At 43.6% G+C, this 17,896-nt stretch overlaps 1 protein-coding gene across 1 annotated transcript in view; it reads right to left on the bottom strand.

The window, feature by feature from the left end:
* Window positions 1-2,312: 2,312 nt before the first annotated feature.
* Window positions 2,313-17,896, bottom strand: part of ARL3 (ARF like GTPase 3) — a 36,531-nt gene continuing 20,947 nt past the window's right edge. The window contains exons 4-6 of the mRNA XM_073354499.1: window positions 14,989-15,039; window positions 13,689-13,874; window positions 2,313-4,095 (exon numbers count right to left, since the gene is read on the bottom strand). Of these exons, the coding sequence (XP_073210600.1) occupies window positions 4,048-4,095; window positions 13,689-13,874; window positions 14,989-15,039 (285 nt within the window). The 3' untranslated portion in view covers window positions 2,313-4,047. The remainder of the gene's footprint in view (window positions 4,096-13,688; window positions 13,875-14,988; window positions 15,040-17,896) is intronic.

Genomic DNA, 17,896 nt, shown 5'->3' with positions numbered 1-17,896 from the left:
TGGATAAAAAGCCATTTTTCAGGGGGAAAAGACGACTTGTTTCAAAAATTGTGAGGCATTCTACTCATAACTAATCTCTAATTCTTTGATGAGAAGAGGCAGAGCTGAAATATTGAAGGCATTCTATAGAGAATAGGATTCTTTAAAAGTGAAGTCTTCCTTTAGGATGGTCTGAAAAATAAAGACCCAACACAAAACCCAAACCCTTGGCTGAAAACTAAATATAAACTCAAAACACTGGCTTCTTGTTTCTACTCAATTTTTATTTCTTGACAAAGACATCTAAATTATACACTGAATTTTACAACATGACCAAATATTGCAAATATCCCTTTGAGCAAATTCAAAAAAGGAACAAACTAGAGAGTGTCTGGGCCAGATTATATCCTGCAATAAGACAGAACTGGATAGCCTAGCCCGTATGCTCTCCAGGGGAAGAAAATGCATCTTCATGTATGGTTTGTACGGAGCCCTAGCCCAATGGGGTGTGATCCTGAATGAAGCTAGTGGGTGCTATTGTTATACAAATATATTTAATAACGAAAGCACAGTGATCACTTGCAATTAGAAAGAATACAAAAATCCCTAATGTGCACAGAATATAGTTGGAAAATGGGTAAAAGGAGAACTTAGTATGTCTCAAGCCAGTGTTATCCCAGAACTATTGATGTTCCATCCAGAGCTTTAACTGTTCCACCATCTTTCCCCGTCTAAGAACCCAGATAGCGCTAGCAGAAGGCTCTCTAATTTACCAGACAAAGGCATTAGCAGGATCCAATGGCTGGAAGTTGAGCTGGACAAATTCAAACCGGAAATAAGATGTACATTTTTAAAAGTGAGGGTAATTAACCATTGGAACAGCCTTCTAAGTTATGTGGTGGATTCTCTGTCACCTGGAGTCCTTAAATCAAGGCTTGATGTCTTCCTAAAAGAGAGATTCTACTTCAATCACAAATCATTGAGCCTGATGTAGAAATTACTGGGTGGGATTTAATGGTCTGTGTTATACAGGAGGTCAGACTAGATGATCGTAATGGTCCCTTCTGGCCTTGAAATCTCTGAAGCTATAAAGTCTATGAATAAACTCCACCCATGCCAATGAGACAGTTTGTTTCCATAGAAACTTCCTTTAAAGGGGAAAAAGCAGACATAGTCAGAAGGACAAAACCTAAACACCATAATTGGCATAAATTGAATGTGACCCTGGCGGGTGCAATGGAGATTTGTTTTCAACGATGGCAGGTGTTCCGGATGGTTGTAACCGGTCTTATGCTTTGTGTTTAGACAGGTGGTGTTGAGGGAGGAGAGAAGCTTTGCTTAGCTGATCAGGGTTGAATGGACTGTAAACATATTAAAATAAGAGATGGCAGGTGAATTGTGTCTCAAGTACTTTTAAATTCCCATCCAGTGGATGCATGGAGGCTTGTTTACCACAAGGAGAAAGTTTATGGTCATCAGTATGGCATGGTCTACTTAAGTCCCACTACACACATGGAAATAAAACTCCGGTAGCCCCTCACACTATCACATTCTCTCCATTATTACCTGAACAGATTGATTACTTGTGTCTGCTGGATTTTAGCAGGGAGCATTGTGTGCGTAGATGCCTGCACCAAAGATGCAAGCATGCCTCGCTACATGCAGGCATATATCTATTGATCCAGCAAGCCATTTCTGGACTCAATGACCAACAAAGTCAATTTCCCCTCTCCAAGTTGAGACTCTAGGAAAAAATTAAACAAATATAATTTCCAAGTGTATATATGTCTGACTATGGAAAAAAAGGAAAATCTTTTCAAATGCAAACAGTTAATTGCGACACCCATTATCAGTTGCTTCTTAGCTGAAAAGAAACGAGCCAGTATAGTTTTCTGCTTGTTAAAGACGTGATAAAAGAGAAGGGAAGAGCCTAACTCAAGGCTCTTTTAAAGTGGCAGGGACCTAAGGTCACAGTAGTGTGGGTTTTTTTAAAACTGTTGACGTTTAGGGGTGCGGAAGCATTTCAGAAACTCTACACTTTCAATGCCGCAAAGGTGACATATTTCAAGGCTGGGAGCCCATATTCTGAAGCTTTGCATTTAGCCACTTAAACAGCACAACCTCGCTCTTTGTAAGAGAGCTGCGATTGTTTACAGCAGGAGGATGCACTAACAATAAAGCAAAGGCAGACACATGCTGCGATGCGTTACTCCGAGTAGCCCCTGGGAACATGTGCTGCGAAGATTCCTGGGCTTCCGGATAAGGTACTGCAGCTGCAGGTGAGAGTCACTGAGCAAGCTGATTTTAAACAGATCTGCCCGCATGTCTCATGCTGCCTTGCTCATTCTGCACAAAGATAGAACCATGTCCCCTTGCGTATTTCGCTATCGCTTAGGAATTCACTTGAGCCTGTTTTATTCCCCAGTCTTTTGGTTTTTACACTGGGGCTAGATCACTTCAATCTCCACACCATTCTCCTTCTGGGTTTGGAGACAGATGTACTCTGGCTCTCCAGAAAGCAGGATCACCAGGGTACAGGCAGGGCAACCTTTTCCCACACTGCCCGCCAAGCTGTCTCCTAGCGATGAGAGGGCAGGGCACGGCTGTGGTCATTCTTTGGCCTTCATGCTTGGGCTGCAAGCAATGCTGCCAATCAGGATGGTGGATTTTTTTTTTTTTTAAACAATCTGTAAATCTGTATGCTAGAAACTAGCTGGACTGAGAGCCAGCAGCTTTTTTTTTGCACTGGACGCAACTGCTTTCAGGTGCCAGTGACTCTTAGTCCCTGTCAACTTGGGCTGGATTTGAATTGGGGACCTACAGGGGACAAGCACCCTTTCCTTCCTACCAGTTAGTACCCCCATCTCACCTCTGACACATCCATTTGGACTGAAGAAGTTGTGGAATTTGTCAGTCAAGGGAAAATGACTCATCGTCTTAGAACAAGCTTTTCCTTCCTGCTTCCTATCTGCCATTATTCCAATCCCTACCCCTACATGGGATTAATTCTAAACTGGGAGATTCTTTCCCACAGTGGCCATTTCATGGCTCCAGCCTCATACCTAGGATCAACTGCAGAAAGCTATCCCCACTGCAAAGCAATTGTAGATTTTCACTCCACAAGTCCCAGTGCATTTCCTGAAGTGAAAGATTTTAGAGAAGGCAGAAAATACACTGTGTGTTCAAAAAAGAGAAAAGTGGGAGCGGTTTTACCTTGTTCTAGGAACTGAAACATGGAATTAACTGCGCTTCACTGCACAGTTACCTCGATGGCCAGGGTTTGTGGCATACCAAGACTAATTTCAAAAATATAACCGCCCACCCTTGCACTGAACATGGGTAACCACGTATTTGCCACCGTGAAGTGGTCTGCATTTTACTTTAGCTGGAGGAAAAGCTACCCCTTCCTTGCCTTCAAACTGTCAAAAGCTTAGGTTATACATACATGGCTCCTCTCCCACTTCTAGGGAGGGGTGCAGCATCACTGCTGTATCTGGTTAAGATGAAGGTTCTTTTTAGGGCTACAGGGGGCAGGGGATGACATGAGAATTCTACCCACCTTACACAAAATGACGTGCGTCTTTTAACAACCCACACTTGCTACCGAAACAACATCTGCTTTGGGGAAAAGGTTTGACTGACATCTGAGAATGGCCAGGATGACTGTGGAACCAGTGGGGTGCAGGGCATGCTGTGATCATCTCGGTGACTATACTGGCTCTGCAGAAGCCCAAACACAAGCCCCCAGCCTATTGGAATTCTCTAACCTGAATCACAAGCTTACTCTTGTTTAAAATCACATTTTCTAATCAGAGGAGTGTGGAGACAGTTAATACTATTTATACGGGGGGGGGCAAGTACAATTCCTTTATTGGGAAAAATAACTGTACTAAAGAGCAGGTAAAGGTCCAATTCCAGCCGTGGGTTGAACTGTTGTTGTTCCCTTTTTTTAACAGCTGTAGCTGTGCACAGATGGAAAAAACATTTGGTCAGAAAGCAGCAAATTAGTGCTTCCAGGATAGAATTCAGCTTCCACAGCTCTTCCATTTCCATGCAGCTCAGGGGGGTTTATTTCTTCTTCGCATTGACATTTTTGCAGACCCAGTTCATGCCGTCCTTCGGACAAAAGGTGGACACAGAGAAAGGCAGATTAGTCAAGGAAGGGGATAAGGAATCCTCAAGCTGTCATTTGGAAAACATTTGTACCACTCTCCCCATAATTCCCCACAATGCGACACGTAAACTGCAAATTCCCCTTTGTTCAGTGGCTCCTGTCGCAGAGCTGTTATGGTCAGAAAAGGGACTCAGTAAAAAAGGGTTGTCTTCTCATTCCACCTCTGTGTCCGAGTCCTCTGAGTTAGGACTGACTTGTCATTAAAAAGATTGAGGCTCAATTCCAGGTTCTGCTATGGACTCCTGCAACCCTGGGCAAGTAACTCAGTCTTCCTGTATGTCAATTTTAGAGGACACTGGCCCTAGAGTTAGGGTGCTAACTTGGTATTCGGGTCCAATAACCTGCTGAGCCACAGACTTCCTGTCTCTTTGTGCCTCGGATCCCATCTGTACAATGGGGATAACAGCCCTGCTCTGCCTCATAGGGGTGTTGGGAGGAGAAATACAGTAAGGACTGTAAGGCACTCAGATGCACCTGTGATGGGGGCCATATAAGTACGTTAAATAGACAGACTGCCCCATCTATGATGATAACACTCCTCTACCACACAGGGCTGCTGGGAGTCCTAGTTTATTGTCCATAAAGCAAGTTGGGATCTGTCTTGAAGGGAATGCTCCAGCAAAGAAAGCATCATTTTACCTGCTCATGCGGCTGACCTAAAAGCCCTGCCGAGTGCACGAGCTGGATTCTCGTCAGCCATGTGCACCCTCTAAACTGCCCCCTAGAGTCCAAGTGAAGAGTCTTTAGTTAGTATGAAAGATGATGTTCAAAGGAGGAAGCCAGCTGGATTTTCAGGTCTGAGGTTTGAAAATCCATCTTTGGATTTGTAAACTGGGCAGATGAGATCGGGGACAGCAGAGAGAGGACAGGGAGCCCCAGTGGGTCATTCGTAGAGTCACTTTGCTAACTATCACTACACCTTTAAAGCCGTTAGACCTTAAAAATATTTGAGCAGCCTGCTAGTAATTTTCTGCATTGTCCAGTGGCAGGGCTGCATGTTGTTTCCTGCTCTCTTATTTCTCAGGCCAGCACAGAGTGGGAGAAATAGGTTAAGAGCTTGATCTTCCCAAGAGCGTCAGTAAGAAAGAACAGGTGGGAGAGAGAATATCTTTTAATTTACTGGACCAACTTCTGTTGGTAACAGAGAAAAACTTTTGAGGTTACACAGAGCTCTTCTTCAGGGCTCTCTCACCAACAGAAGTTGATCTAATAAGAAATTTAATAATTTTATTAAGATAATGTTGAAATAAAAAGAAAACAGTACAGAGTTTAAGCACAGAAGTTTCTGGTTATCAGGGAATAAGGTACAGATTATCAAGGGGTGCGAAATTCGGTTTAGGAATGGGTGGCGTAAGGAATACATAATCTGCAGTCTCCCCGATTGGGGGTAAAAGTTTAACGGGTAAAAGTACAAACATTGAGATATGGGGGTATGTTGTCCATATAATGGCGATGTTCAGGTGTGGAGTATAATGAGTGGATATGATGATGAGGATGGATTTACCCTCATTTGGTGGGATTTAATGTTCAATGAGTTTATGGTTCCAGTTCATATGGTCCAATGGAAAAAGTCTCTCAGTCCCTTTCCCATAGTTGATGCACAATGTCGTACCGGCTCACTACCTCACCACCTTGTCTCTCTAATAGCCTAGGACTGACATGGCGACAACTATGCTGCATATAACAATGGAAGAGTGTTGTTGGCACACAACAGCAACCCCTTTTAGCAAAGAAAGGAAATTCATAGATTGGTTCTGAATAGAGTCCTGTCTAGCTCTTAGCCAGAAAGATGGTGGTCATACAGAAGGTTTTAAAGAGGATACTGAATCCTCAGGGCTTAATCAGGAGCACATAAGGTATCTCAGTTTGAAAATAGAAATTTACCCTGGTAGCTGTCCCATTGGGTAGTTCTTATTGGAAGAGGTCCAGTGGTTTTCTAAACTGACCCTTGCTGCAGTTTTAAATTATAAAACAAACCCAGTGGTGCATCAGATTACTATGGGACATACATACACACACACACACACAGAGGCCTAATTCTAATAATGGCTCTAAGCCTAACCTCAGGGAGGGTCACTTTCTTCATTTTTATTTAGTACTGCAGCGGAGATCAGTGTGTACAACAAATTGTCAGAAATCCTCTGACCAAATGGGAAAAGTCGAGAGTAAATTCATTTTAAGGCCCAGGAGCTTTGTGTTTTCCCTTCAGTAACAATGTAAAACCTATGTGTAAAACATGTAATGCTTTAAATGCTTTAGTGGTTTAAAGCGCATCACTTTGGAGAGAGATTCTCAAGGTACACGAGGCCATAGGTTTACAGTGGAGCTAGACGGAGATATGTTGAAGCCCTCCGCTCGGTTGTGTTCTTTAGAAATCTGCATGACTGCTTGCAAAGGGTAAAAAATGCTCCCAGAATGATTTCAGCTTCCCCAGTGTCTGAAGCAATAATCACATTTGCACACATCATGGCATACAAGGCAAGCAGAGCCCCTCATTCATTTTGAATCTAGGTTTACTTGCTGAACCAGAACAGCTGAGACAGCTTAAAGTAATAAATATCAGCTGACACCCTTTGCTATTCAGCACAGTAATCCCATAAACAATACATCACTGCAAAACAACAAATGCGCATCCTATCTCCCAGCTAATCTGACCAGAACCTGAATTTACAGTGATTAAAACTCGGCCCGGTGCCATTAGGGAGCTCAGGGAGGGGAAATCAGCCCACTGGAGCACCCGAGAGGCGCGGATCATAAAGCGAGTTTATGTTGGGATTTACCATGGCCGGGAGCCTAAACTGCATCAACCATATAACGAGGGCAAAAGAATGACAAAGCACTGTGAGAGACAAAAGATGAACTCCAAGGGGTTTGAAATCCAAACCTAGGTCACCTAACTTTTAAAGCAGGAATGGCTTTTAAAGCCATTTTATAGAACGAGTTAATTTTAATATCTAATTAGTTCATGGGGGAGGGTCTGAGGGATTAACATGTCCCAGTAGGAAAAAATGTTTGCTATATCAGAAACATGAGTAAAATACTGTTATCTGCAAGCACTAAAGATAACTTAAATGTTTTTATTGCAACTTTATTGTGTGTGGCATCCTTCCTACAGAGGGTATCCCAGTATGCTTTGCAGAGAGGTGAATACAATGGAAGGGAAAAGAAAAATATAGATATGGGACAACAAACCTTCAGCGAAGGTTTGAAATGGGAAGGAGAGCTGTTATGGTGGAGACACCCAGGGAGGCTGTTTCAGATGGGAGGTGGTGAGCTGGAGAAGACTCTTGCATCAGGTACAGAAGGAGCAGGGAGGGGAAGAAAAATGGTGGGTACAAAAGACAGGACCAAGTCCATAGAGGATTTAAAAACAATGAGAGCAATTTTTCTTCTGCCCCTTGTCCTTATATTTTCTTGCCTGTACGTACTTGAAATTGACTCTTTATGAAAAGTACCTCATCCCTACAATAACAACAATTACACCCTTGTGACTAAAATACATAAAGTACAAATAATAACTAACTTTGCACTCTTCTGAAGCAGTATGCTTTGGCATTAGCAGTTATTCTAAGAATGAACATGAATACAGTAGTAATATTCCCTTCCCAAGCAGATATTAAATCTAACGCCATAGATGGGGAGAGAGTTAGAATTCTTCGGATTTTACTGTCTCTATTCATTTACAAACAGCTAGTAAACATCAATAAAAAAGACGCTAAACACTGAACTGCGGGAAAAGTCCATGCACCTTATTGAATAAGTCCCCTCAACCCACAGAGCCCTTGCTACAAATTCATGTTGGCTAAAACGCTGGAGAAACTACACTGCAAAGCATCTCATGGAACGATAGTGACAAGGCTCCTTTCCACATATGGGCAACATATCCTGTGCATGGCAGTCAATGAGGAGGATTATTGCGAGTGGATACTCCTAGCTTTTCTTTTCTGAAGAGTTGGATTCAAATCCTGCATTTTGGTCACAAGAATGAATGAGACTGATGGCCCCTCACACAGAGTATGTCTACACTGCAATCAGTGAACATAAGAACGGCCATTCTGGGTCAGACCAATGGTCCATCTAGCCCAGTATCCTGTCTTCTGACAGTGGCCAACGCCAGGTGCTTCAGAGGGAGTGAACAGAAGAGGCAATCATCGAGTGATCCTGTTGTCCACTCCCAGCTTCTGGCAATCAGACTAGGGATACCCAGAGCATGGGGTTGCATCCCTGCCCAACTTGGCTAATAGCCATTGATGAACCTATCCTCCAGGAACTTATCTAGTTCTTTTTTGAACCCTGCTATAGTTTTGGCCTCAGAACATCCCCTGGCAATGAGTTCCACAGGTTGACTGTGCATTGTGTGAGGAAGTACTTCCTTATGTTTGTTTTAAACCTGATGCCTATTAATTTCATTGGGTGACCCCTGGTCCTTGTGTTACATGAAGGAGTAAATAACACTTCCTTATTCATGGTCTCCACACCATTCACAAATTATTAGACCTCTGTCATATCCCCCCATAGTCGTCTCTTTTCCAAGCTGAACAGTCCCAGTCCTTCTAATCTCTCCTCCTATGGAAGCTGTTCCATCCCCCTAATCATTTTTGTTGCCCTTCTCTGAATCTTTTCCATTTCTAATACAGCGGTGTGACTGCAGCCCATGTAGACATACCTTGAACTAGCTACTCCAGTAACAGCAGTGGGCAGCAGCATGGGCTAGTCACTGGAGTACAGAGTGCACACCCAGGGTCCTGGTGCATTGGTATGGCCTGTGCTGCCAGGGCTTCCCTGCTATTGTTATTGGAGCTAGCGAGATTGAAACTAGCTCGGCTATGCTGCAGACACCCCTCTGATTGCAGAGCAGGCATACAGTAAAGCACCACGCAATGTGCCATGACTGGCAGACTCTCTACTCAGGACAGACTGGACGTTGGAATAGTAGCTGGGGTAGCAGGCCAGAGGTGAGCTGTGTTGGCAGATTTGGAGAGGGTTGCTGCAGGCTGGGATTGGCTGACTGCACTCAACTTGTTTTAAACCCCATGCTATCAGCAATTTAGCTACAAGAGCAAAGTAATAAGACCTCAAATACAAGTGAACAAGTCCCTTCCACCTCTTAGGAACCTTCTGATGTCTGCTCCCATGCGATAAACCAGGGATCAGGCACAGTCACAAACTTCTGACCCCTAAACATGACCTTGGGGGCAATAAGGCTTAATTCCTTCAGGTAAACCTGGGTATGCCATAATCAGTTGGGTCAGGGGAGTTAAAAATTCGCTATCTTGGATGTTTTCAGCATACTCCTTATTTCAAATGTTACTTTTTTCCTCTGTCCACACTGCTAATATCCTGCCCCGGTACCTAAGATTTCCAGGCTGCTGCTTCTATCATCCTGCTACAAGTGGCTACACATTTTTTGCCTAGATGTAAATTTCTTTTTAGACTCCTGTAATCTTGTATTCCTGACACAGTTCTGACAATTCCCTCTCTGCTCCCACATTAAACATCACTAAGCTCTCTGCTCCTAGCTCCGCTGTTCCTTATCCCCTGCAACCCCTGTCTCTGTCCACCGTGGTATAGCTACTGTTATCCAAATGGGTTTTTAATGCAATTTAAAGGTGTGTCTAACTTGGCTAAAATATGGTAAGTCCCTGTGCATACTGGCCTTAAAACAAACTCAGGGCCTATTAATGCAGCACATTATACTGTCAAAGGCCACTTCATAATACCTCTTGCCTGGGTGGATGGGCCAAACTGTGATATTAACATAGTACAATACTAGGGCTCAGCTGAAGAGGGATAGGCACAGGTGGTTCTAGGCCACCTTTCTACCTCCCATAATCCTGGGGCCAAACTGGCCCTGACACAGATTAGAGTAGTTTAAAGGCTGCTCTAACTTCCACAGACTTGTAATGGCATCAAGGGGCCATTACTGCTGTGAGGCTGAGCAGAGCATAATGCGTTCCAGCATTATGCCAATGGAAGATTCCCGCCCCCCCGCCCGTTTAGGACAGCTTTAAGGACCCTCTCCACCATTCTGAGGAACTTGCCCTTAGCCTTTACAGGGCAGTAGCACAGTTTGGTCCCATCTCAGGGATATTATAAAATGGTCCCATGATGCAGCAAACTGTGCAATGCAGACTGGTCCAAAGGCATGAATCACGTCCAACAAACGTTCAGGATTCTTATTAAGCAGGCCCAACAGGCAGGTAGATAGCAAAATGAAACACATGTGGCTGCCCCTTCCCACCCCATCTCTGTTGTACAGGCACCGACTCCCCATCACCGGAGTCGGTGCCTGTACAAGGAGCCGCAGATTAACTTCTGAAGAGCCGCATGTGGCTGCGGAGCCCCAGGTTGGCCACCCCTGCCCCAGAGCGTCTAACTGCCAACAAATCACTGTTATGAGGCACTGCTTCCCCTGTCCCCTGTTGTCACCAGAACCAATTACCACCTCATACCATATACCATACACAGCCCACTTATTACACTGCTTCTGCTATTCTGCTACGCTGTCAATGGTATATAAACATGAGCTTTCACTTGCAAACCGGGTGAGTCTTTATGCCAGATTGTGAGGCAGAAACCAAATCACTACTGCAGAGAGACAATCCTTCTGCCTTTGCTAGCTCTGAATTACAGACAAAGTAAGGGTCTGCTTCAAATGCACTCAGAGCGTAATGGAAGTCTCTCTTCTTTGAACAATGCCATAGTCTCATGAACAAAATGAACGATGTGTCCACAGCTTCACTAAGGAGAGTGAGGAGGTAATGAAACTCTGTTCTTTGGAAGCGGAAACAAGCTGGTGCTATTGGCAGCCCAGTGGGTGACAGCTTGGTGCAGGGGGCTAACCTGTGGGGGTTCCCTCTAACCCAGTCACTTTTATTCATGGCTTTCCAAGGAAGCTGCTGTGACCTTTCTCAAGTCCCAAAAGGTTAATGTTAAAGGACAAGATGACAACGCAGATTCCCTTCTTAATTAACATTTTTATTAACGAACCTATTTCAAATAATAGTTAAATTCTCTAAATTTATATCATTCTATTAACCATAATCTAATCTCATTAACCTTGAAATCCCCAGTCTTAACTACCCAATTCTATACACCATGGCACTATCAACTAAACTAATTAAATGACCTTCAAACTGGTTCCCCTTTGGTTATTGTCATTATTTATCCTTGCTCATTGTTCTTCCTTGGGGCCCTCACCAAACCTTCCCTATGAACTCAGTTCCTGCACATACTCATTCCAGAGAAACCCCTCTTATCAAAATCCATTGGTACCGTCTCTCAGGTCTAACTGGATACTATGCTCCACTGCCAGCAATGGCAGCAGGCTTGTTCTCTTGCTTTCATTCTAAATACCGGATGCTTCTTGGCTTCCAGCATCTTCATTTATTTTTCTGTCACTAAAGTCAACATTATCTGAGAAGTTCTCAGAGTAGTGCACAGGGATCTAAACTCCCCATATGACAGCACGGTGCAGAGATACTGTAACACAAACCTCATGTGTTTGTCTTAATCCCAACCCCTCCCCACAGTTTGAGGGGGTGGCCTGCCTCTGTGGTTTCATGGGACACACCCAAAAGGCAGGATAAATGACTCCGCCCTAGTCTGAGCCAACCGAGATCTAAAATCCTTGCTCTAGTTGTGTTTCCAGAAATGTTTCCTGGCCAAAGCAAGAGCGTCTTGCTGTCTGGTTTGATGGTGTTTATGGCGCCATGGAGGTGAAGTGCTGTCTGCCTATCTAGATATCTATCTGAGGTACTTATGTGGCCTCCATCATTGCAACATTTGAGCACCTCATGATCTTTAATGGATTTCTCCTCACAACACCCCTCTGAGGCAGGGCAGTTATTCCCATTGTCCAGAGGGGAAACTGAGGCATGGGGATTTGCCAGTGTCACACAGGAAGTTTGGAGTGGAGCAGAAACTTTAATCTAGGTCTCCCAAGTCCTAGACAAGTGTCCTAAACATTGGACCATCCTTTCTCTCTGAGCTCGTTGGGAATGGGGATGGCTATTCACTCTACAGGCTCTAGGGCAGGTTATGACTTGCCCACCCTCCCACTGGATGATCATTTCTGTAATAAGCTGCCATCTTTTACAGTACCGGAAAATGGGGGTGACAAAGTGAGACATTATCTGGCTCACATCTAAATGCATTTCACTTAGGTTAGGGTGATGAACAAAATATTTAAGTCTGCAGATACTTAATGACTTGGCCTCTGCTATCTGGACATAAGCACAGGAGTGGATTTTACTTCCACGTACTAGGTTGTATTAGACTTTACTAGATACACACAGGTGCACTGCACACATCTGAAGGCACAATGAGAAGAAGCAGACAATAGGAAAGCAGCCATGTAGGTCTAGAAAGACTTGGATCAGCTGGGGAGAGGAGCATTTTTCAGCTAATAGAGGTGAAGCTGATAATCCTCATTTTTCAGCATTTAATGCTTCCACACCCAATCATGTTTACAGCTGTTGAGCCAACACAGCTCCCTCCTGGAGAAATGAGTAGGAGCAACAAAGTGGGTGAGAGCCTGGGGCAGGCGGGTGAGTGGGGAGAGGGAGGAGGTGACATGGGGATGCATGTACACATTTGAAATATAAGCTTGTGTTCCTTTTTGCTTTATTTCTTCAAGAGTATTTTATGTTTGAATAATAGCCATTGTGGGGCAAAAATCCATTAGGAAACAGCAAGTCCAAGTCACCTACTGAGATAGTATAACATTATAATACCCTGTAACAGCACCACTTCAAAACCGAGATAGGGCTGAAATGTTTCACAAGCTTGGCTACAAATGCAGCGAAGTTTATATATTGGCTAAATAAATAAAAGCTCTTGGAAGGCTACTGTCTGGTATATTTAGGCCCACACTTTGGGTTCTGTAAAGACAGATTTTTTTTTTAAATTCTAAGTAAAAGAGTTGAGTTGGAATGTAAACAGCCTCCCACAGTGTTTGCAACCCAAATATTCAAATATTATACTAATGCACGAAAGCGTGAAACCGACTAAACTCAAGTCCCATCTATGTTACAAAAAATTACCGTGTTGTACGACCTGGTATGCTATTACGTGGTAGCACCCAACAAAGTTAAAACCACGTTTCAGTCTTGATTCAGGGACGTGGCTCAGCCTAGTCTACAGAGTTTTAGCCACATCAGGTGCTACCATCATAAGTAGGTCCCACCATCGGGCAGCTCTTTTGTGCTCTAGGCTGGACCAAAGTGAAACTGACCAGCCTCTCTCCATTGTCTGAGCTGAAGCAAAACCCAGCATCAGTGGAAGTAAATTTGATTTTGAAAGTTTTATGCAGTAGTAATCTAAGGAGTTAACAGCACAGGTAAGACAACATGTTTCATGAAATGATTAACCTGACATCATCTCTTTAAAATAAATAAATGCCTTCCTAAAACTTGATTAAGATATTCTGCTTTCTGAGGAGCCCTTGTGATCACTGGCCTCCTTCATAACACCACACAGCCTCTCCTCATTCAGTAAGGTATGTTGGCACAACAAGCCCTCTCTATCACCTCACCTGCACACCTTCTCCTGTGAGGGCTGAACAAGACTGGATCTGCCAGATTCTATCACGGATCGTGTGTAGGTTCAGTCCCTCAGCAATCTCCGAAGCAGGGGCAGCCGTAAGTAAATCTTGCTTGTTAGCAAATATGAGCACAGGGACTCCGCTGAGCTTTTCTTCATCCAAGAGCTCGGCCAGCTCCTATATCATTTAAAAAGGGGGTTATGGGGGGGAGAGAAGCCTTTAACCACCAGAGGATGATCATGTCTCTAATTAGAGTTATATTTAGGGCAAATGTTGGAAGTGAGTGTTCCAGTGAAACCTGGATCCTATTACAAAAAAGCAAGAGAGTATACAATCATCTGTGCTCAGAGTTCAGAAGCAAGTTCTTTCAATTACAGGTTATGTGAGTCTTTAGCTTAGTTTGAAATTAACAGTTGTTTTAAAGGCTACAACTCTGCATTTTGCCAATCCCTGCTCTCTGGAAACCAACACAAAATACATCGAGTTATTGCCCTGACTCATCCTTGAAATCAGGTGGTTCTATCTCTAATATATTTGAACCTCTGCAATGATGCTAGTAACAAGCTTCGATTTTTGATCCAAGTTTTATGAACTGTAACTCGTAAAAGAGAATCTTGTTTCAGAAACAAAAATCTCCCTCCCACAAGGAAGCTGTGCTACCTACTGAAGGAATGCTGAAAGCCAGGCTGGACGATAGGTTTTATTGGCCAGACTTTAGTTTCACTTGCATGACATGTTGCAGGGTATTTTGTAAAACATGTGCTTGTTGGGGAGTGGATGGCTCAAGAACCGCTACAGACTGTCCTTGTTTTGGGGGAGGAGGGAGAAGAGATCTTGTACTGCTGTGCAAGAATGAGTTGCATCATGGATCAGATTCTAGGCCAAAAAAGCAATTTACTTGCATTCTGAAAACCAGGATAAAACAGAATTGAGTTACAAAACTTTTTAAATGTTTCTGATCAGACCCAAGAAACGTTCAAGTCAATATTTACAAATTTAAGTGGAAATCATAAGAACATGATTCCTTATGATCTTGTTTTGGCAAGATTCAGAAGGACCTGAAAAGGTTTAGGCTTTAAACATTTGGTTCCATTTTCTTCTGGTAGAGGTGAACCAAGGGTAGCCCCTTCATCAAATTAATAGACAACTAATAATTTATGCTGATGCTGAAAGGAAAGCCCCACTTGAAATGCAAATTTCCACACACAAACAACAAGTATATTCCTAACTTCTGTATGGAAAGGGCATTAATGAACCTTACTTCAGAGAGAGTTGAACATAAGTTACTTACCTGACCAGTTTCTTCAAACCTCTTTCTATCTGCGCTGTCAATGACATAGATCTACAAAGGAAACAGGCGAAGGAGTTACTTTATTTGGAATACATTGAAGGATGTAGTAGCCTGTATAAAACTGAATTGAATCCAGTTCCCAATAGCAATCCTTATCATTTACACAGGCACAAACATTTATGTAAAGTGCTGTACAAACAGTAACTACCCCACCCCACACCCCAGAAGGTAGGCAACTATCCCTATTTTACAGATGGGGAGAAAAGGGTCGTGGACTGGTCAAGGTCAGAGAGGGGGTTGCTGGCAGGGCTGGGATCAGAACAAAGGAGTCTCCTGCCTCCCAGCTCTGTGCTCAGTACAGTAAATCAGGCTGCCTCCCAGTGGTAATGTGTCCACATAAACCACTACTGACTGTGTTGACAGCGAAGAAATGGACTGAATTGGTCATGGAGATTGAATTTCCTTCCAGGGCAGGGCTAAGACCATTGGACAGGGGGCAGCGTGAGAGGAGCTTGCACTTCTACTGATTATGCTCTGCCTGTTTGTTTTATGGAGATGTGGGTCAGTTCGGCATCTTTCACCAGCACTGAATTAGTTAGTTTCCTTCCTTGGCAGACTAAGAACTTGTTTTTGAACACTCTGGGGGTAAATGCAAGTGGCATAACCTGTGGAAGAGGTTTTAGCTCCACACAGTCTTTCAGGCTCCTTGAAGTTCTTGCTAGATATGCATTTAGTAAAGCCAGCTGCTCCCATCCCTCTGAACTATGCCCCTGTTCATCGCTAATGTGGTTGAAACAGTTCAGTTGTTTAAAACAATAGACAGGCCTAAATCAATGTGGAGCCTTAGTGTTTGCATATCATGTAACACAGGAAGGATTACACTGACCAAAATCAACCTTCCCCAAACAGTAACTTGCTAAGGACAATTGAAAAGAAACTCCACAATGGTTCAGGTACTGGTAGATGTGTGTATGTGTGACATGAGAGTCGGGGTCCCCAGCTGACTGAGGGGCCTGGCAACGAAACATGGGGCCTTTCATTTCCAGGTCATTGATATGAATCCATCCCTGACCAGGAGTGACTGCAAGTTGCGGACTGCTGTTCAGTGGAATGAGTGTCAGTCTGGTTCTTAGGGGATCGGTGTCCATAATTCCCCCCATCACACCACAAATGGCCCCCTTGCTTGCAGTGTCAGACAGAGACTCCATGCTTCCAGGACAATGTGGACTGAATATCAGGGGAAAAAAATTCCTAACAGCAAAATTGATTAAACTGTAGAACAGTCTCCAAACATAAGAACATAAGAGCAGCCATACTAGGTCAGACCAAATGTCCATCTAGCCCAGCATCCTGTCTTCTGGACGTGGCCAATGACAGGTGCCCCAGAGGGAATGAACAGAACAGGGAATCATCAAGTGATCCATCCCCTGTTGCCCATTCCCAGCTTCTGGCAAACAGAGGCTAGGGACACCACCCCTGCCCATCCTAGCTAATAGCCATTGATGGACCTATCCTCCATGAACTTATACAGTTCTTTTCTGAACCCTGTTATAGTCTTGACCTTCACAACCGCCTCTGGTAAAGAGTTCCACAGGTTGATGATGTGTTGTGTGAAGAAATACTTCCTTTTGTTGGTTTTAAACCTGCCGCCTATTAATTTCATTGGGTGACCCCTAGTTCTTGTGTTACAAAAAGGAGTAAATAACACTTCCTTGTTCACATTCTCCACACCAGTCATGATTTTATAGACCTCTATCATATCTTCTCTAAATCGTCTCTTTTCCAAGCTGAACAGTCCCAGTCTTATTAATCTCTCCTCATATGAAAGGTGTTCCAAACCCCTAATCATTTTTGTTTCCCTTTTCTGTACCTTTTCCAATTCCAATATATCTTTTTTGAGATGGGGCGACCACATCTGCAAGCAGTATTCAAGATGTAGGCGTATCAGGGATTTCTATAGGGGCAATATGATATTTTCTGTCTTATTATCTATTCCTTTCTTAATGATTCCCAACATTCTGTTTGTTCTTTTTGACTGGGAAAGGCTGGAGTTAGTAGGAACTTAATATGCTGTGAGGAAAACTCGTATGCTTGCCAGGGGAAGAGGTAACTGGTGACCTCATGCATTTTTTCCTCTACTTACTGTGGTTTCATGATCCTTACAAATCAGAGCTGATGCACACTGGTGGAGGACAGCATATGCATAGGAAGTTTACAATGCCGCTGCCCATACTATACTGGTCCATGCTCAGTAGACGAGCTGAGGGATCTGGTGTCATTTCAACATCTTTCCTAAGCACTAAATGAAACATTATAAACTATAGTAAATAACTATTTAAAATGTCATTAAGTGCTTTCCTCAGTGAGGATGCCATATCTTATCTACTGTTGGAAAACTTGTTAAAATTACAAAGAAGGAATATCAACAGCTGCCTCCTCTAGGGTGAAATGCTATCTGTTTAGCTACTGCGCACAGGAACACTACATAACTGTTTAGGACAGGAAGTGAGGACCACCATATCCAGCCAAAAGTGAGGTAGTTATGGGAGAGAACATAATTCTTCAAACTGAAATTTGGTTAGGGCACTGGGGCTGACACCTCTGCTCTTGAAGAAAGTGTCATGGGATGTGTAGTGAGGATGACTGGTCAGCTACTGAGCCTTACATCTCACCTGAAAGATGACCTCTCCAGTACCAGAGTCCCCAGCTCACACTGCTGGGGCATTAGTTCAGCGCTCACAAGGAGTGCCCCCTAACACTCACCAATCCTTTCTCTAGCAGCCACTGGCTTTTCTTTGGGGGGTCTCCTATCAGCGCTTAACTTGCAAGATCTAACTAGATTACAGTTTGCGGTGACAGGGCTGCAGGCAATCCTCCAGTGCACAGCACAACGCCAACCAGCGCAGTA

The sequence above is a fragment of the Lepidochelys kempii genome, chromosome 7 (assembly GCF_965140265.1).
Source record: "Lepidochelys kempii isolate rLepKem1 chromosome 7, rLepKem1.hap2, whole genome shotgun sequence".
NCBI lineage: Eukaryota > Metazoa > Chordata > Testudines > Cheloniidae > Lepidochelys > Lepidochelys kempii.
This window is presented reverse-complemented; position numbering and strand designations above follow the sequence as displayed.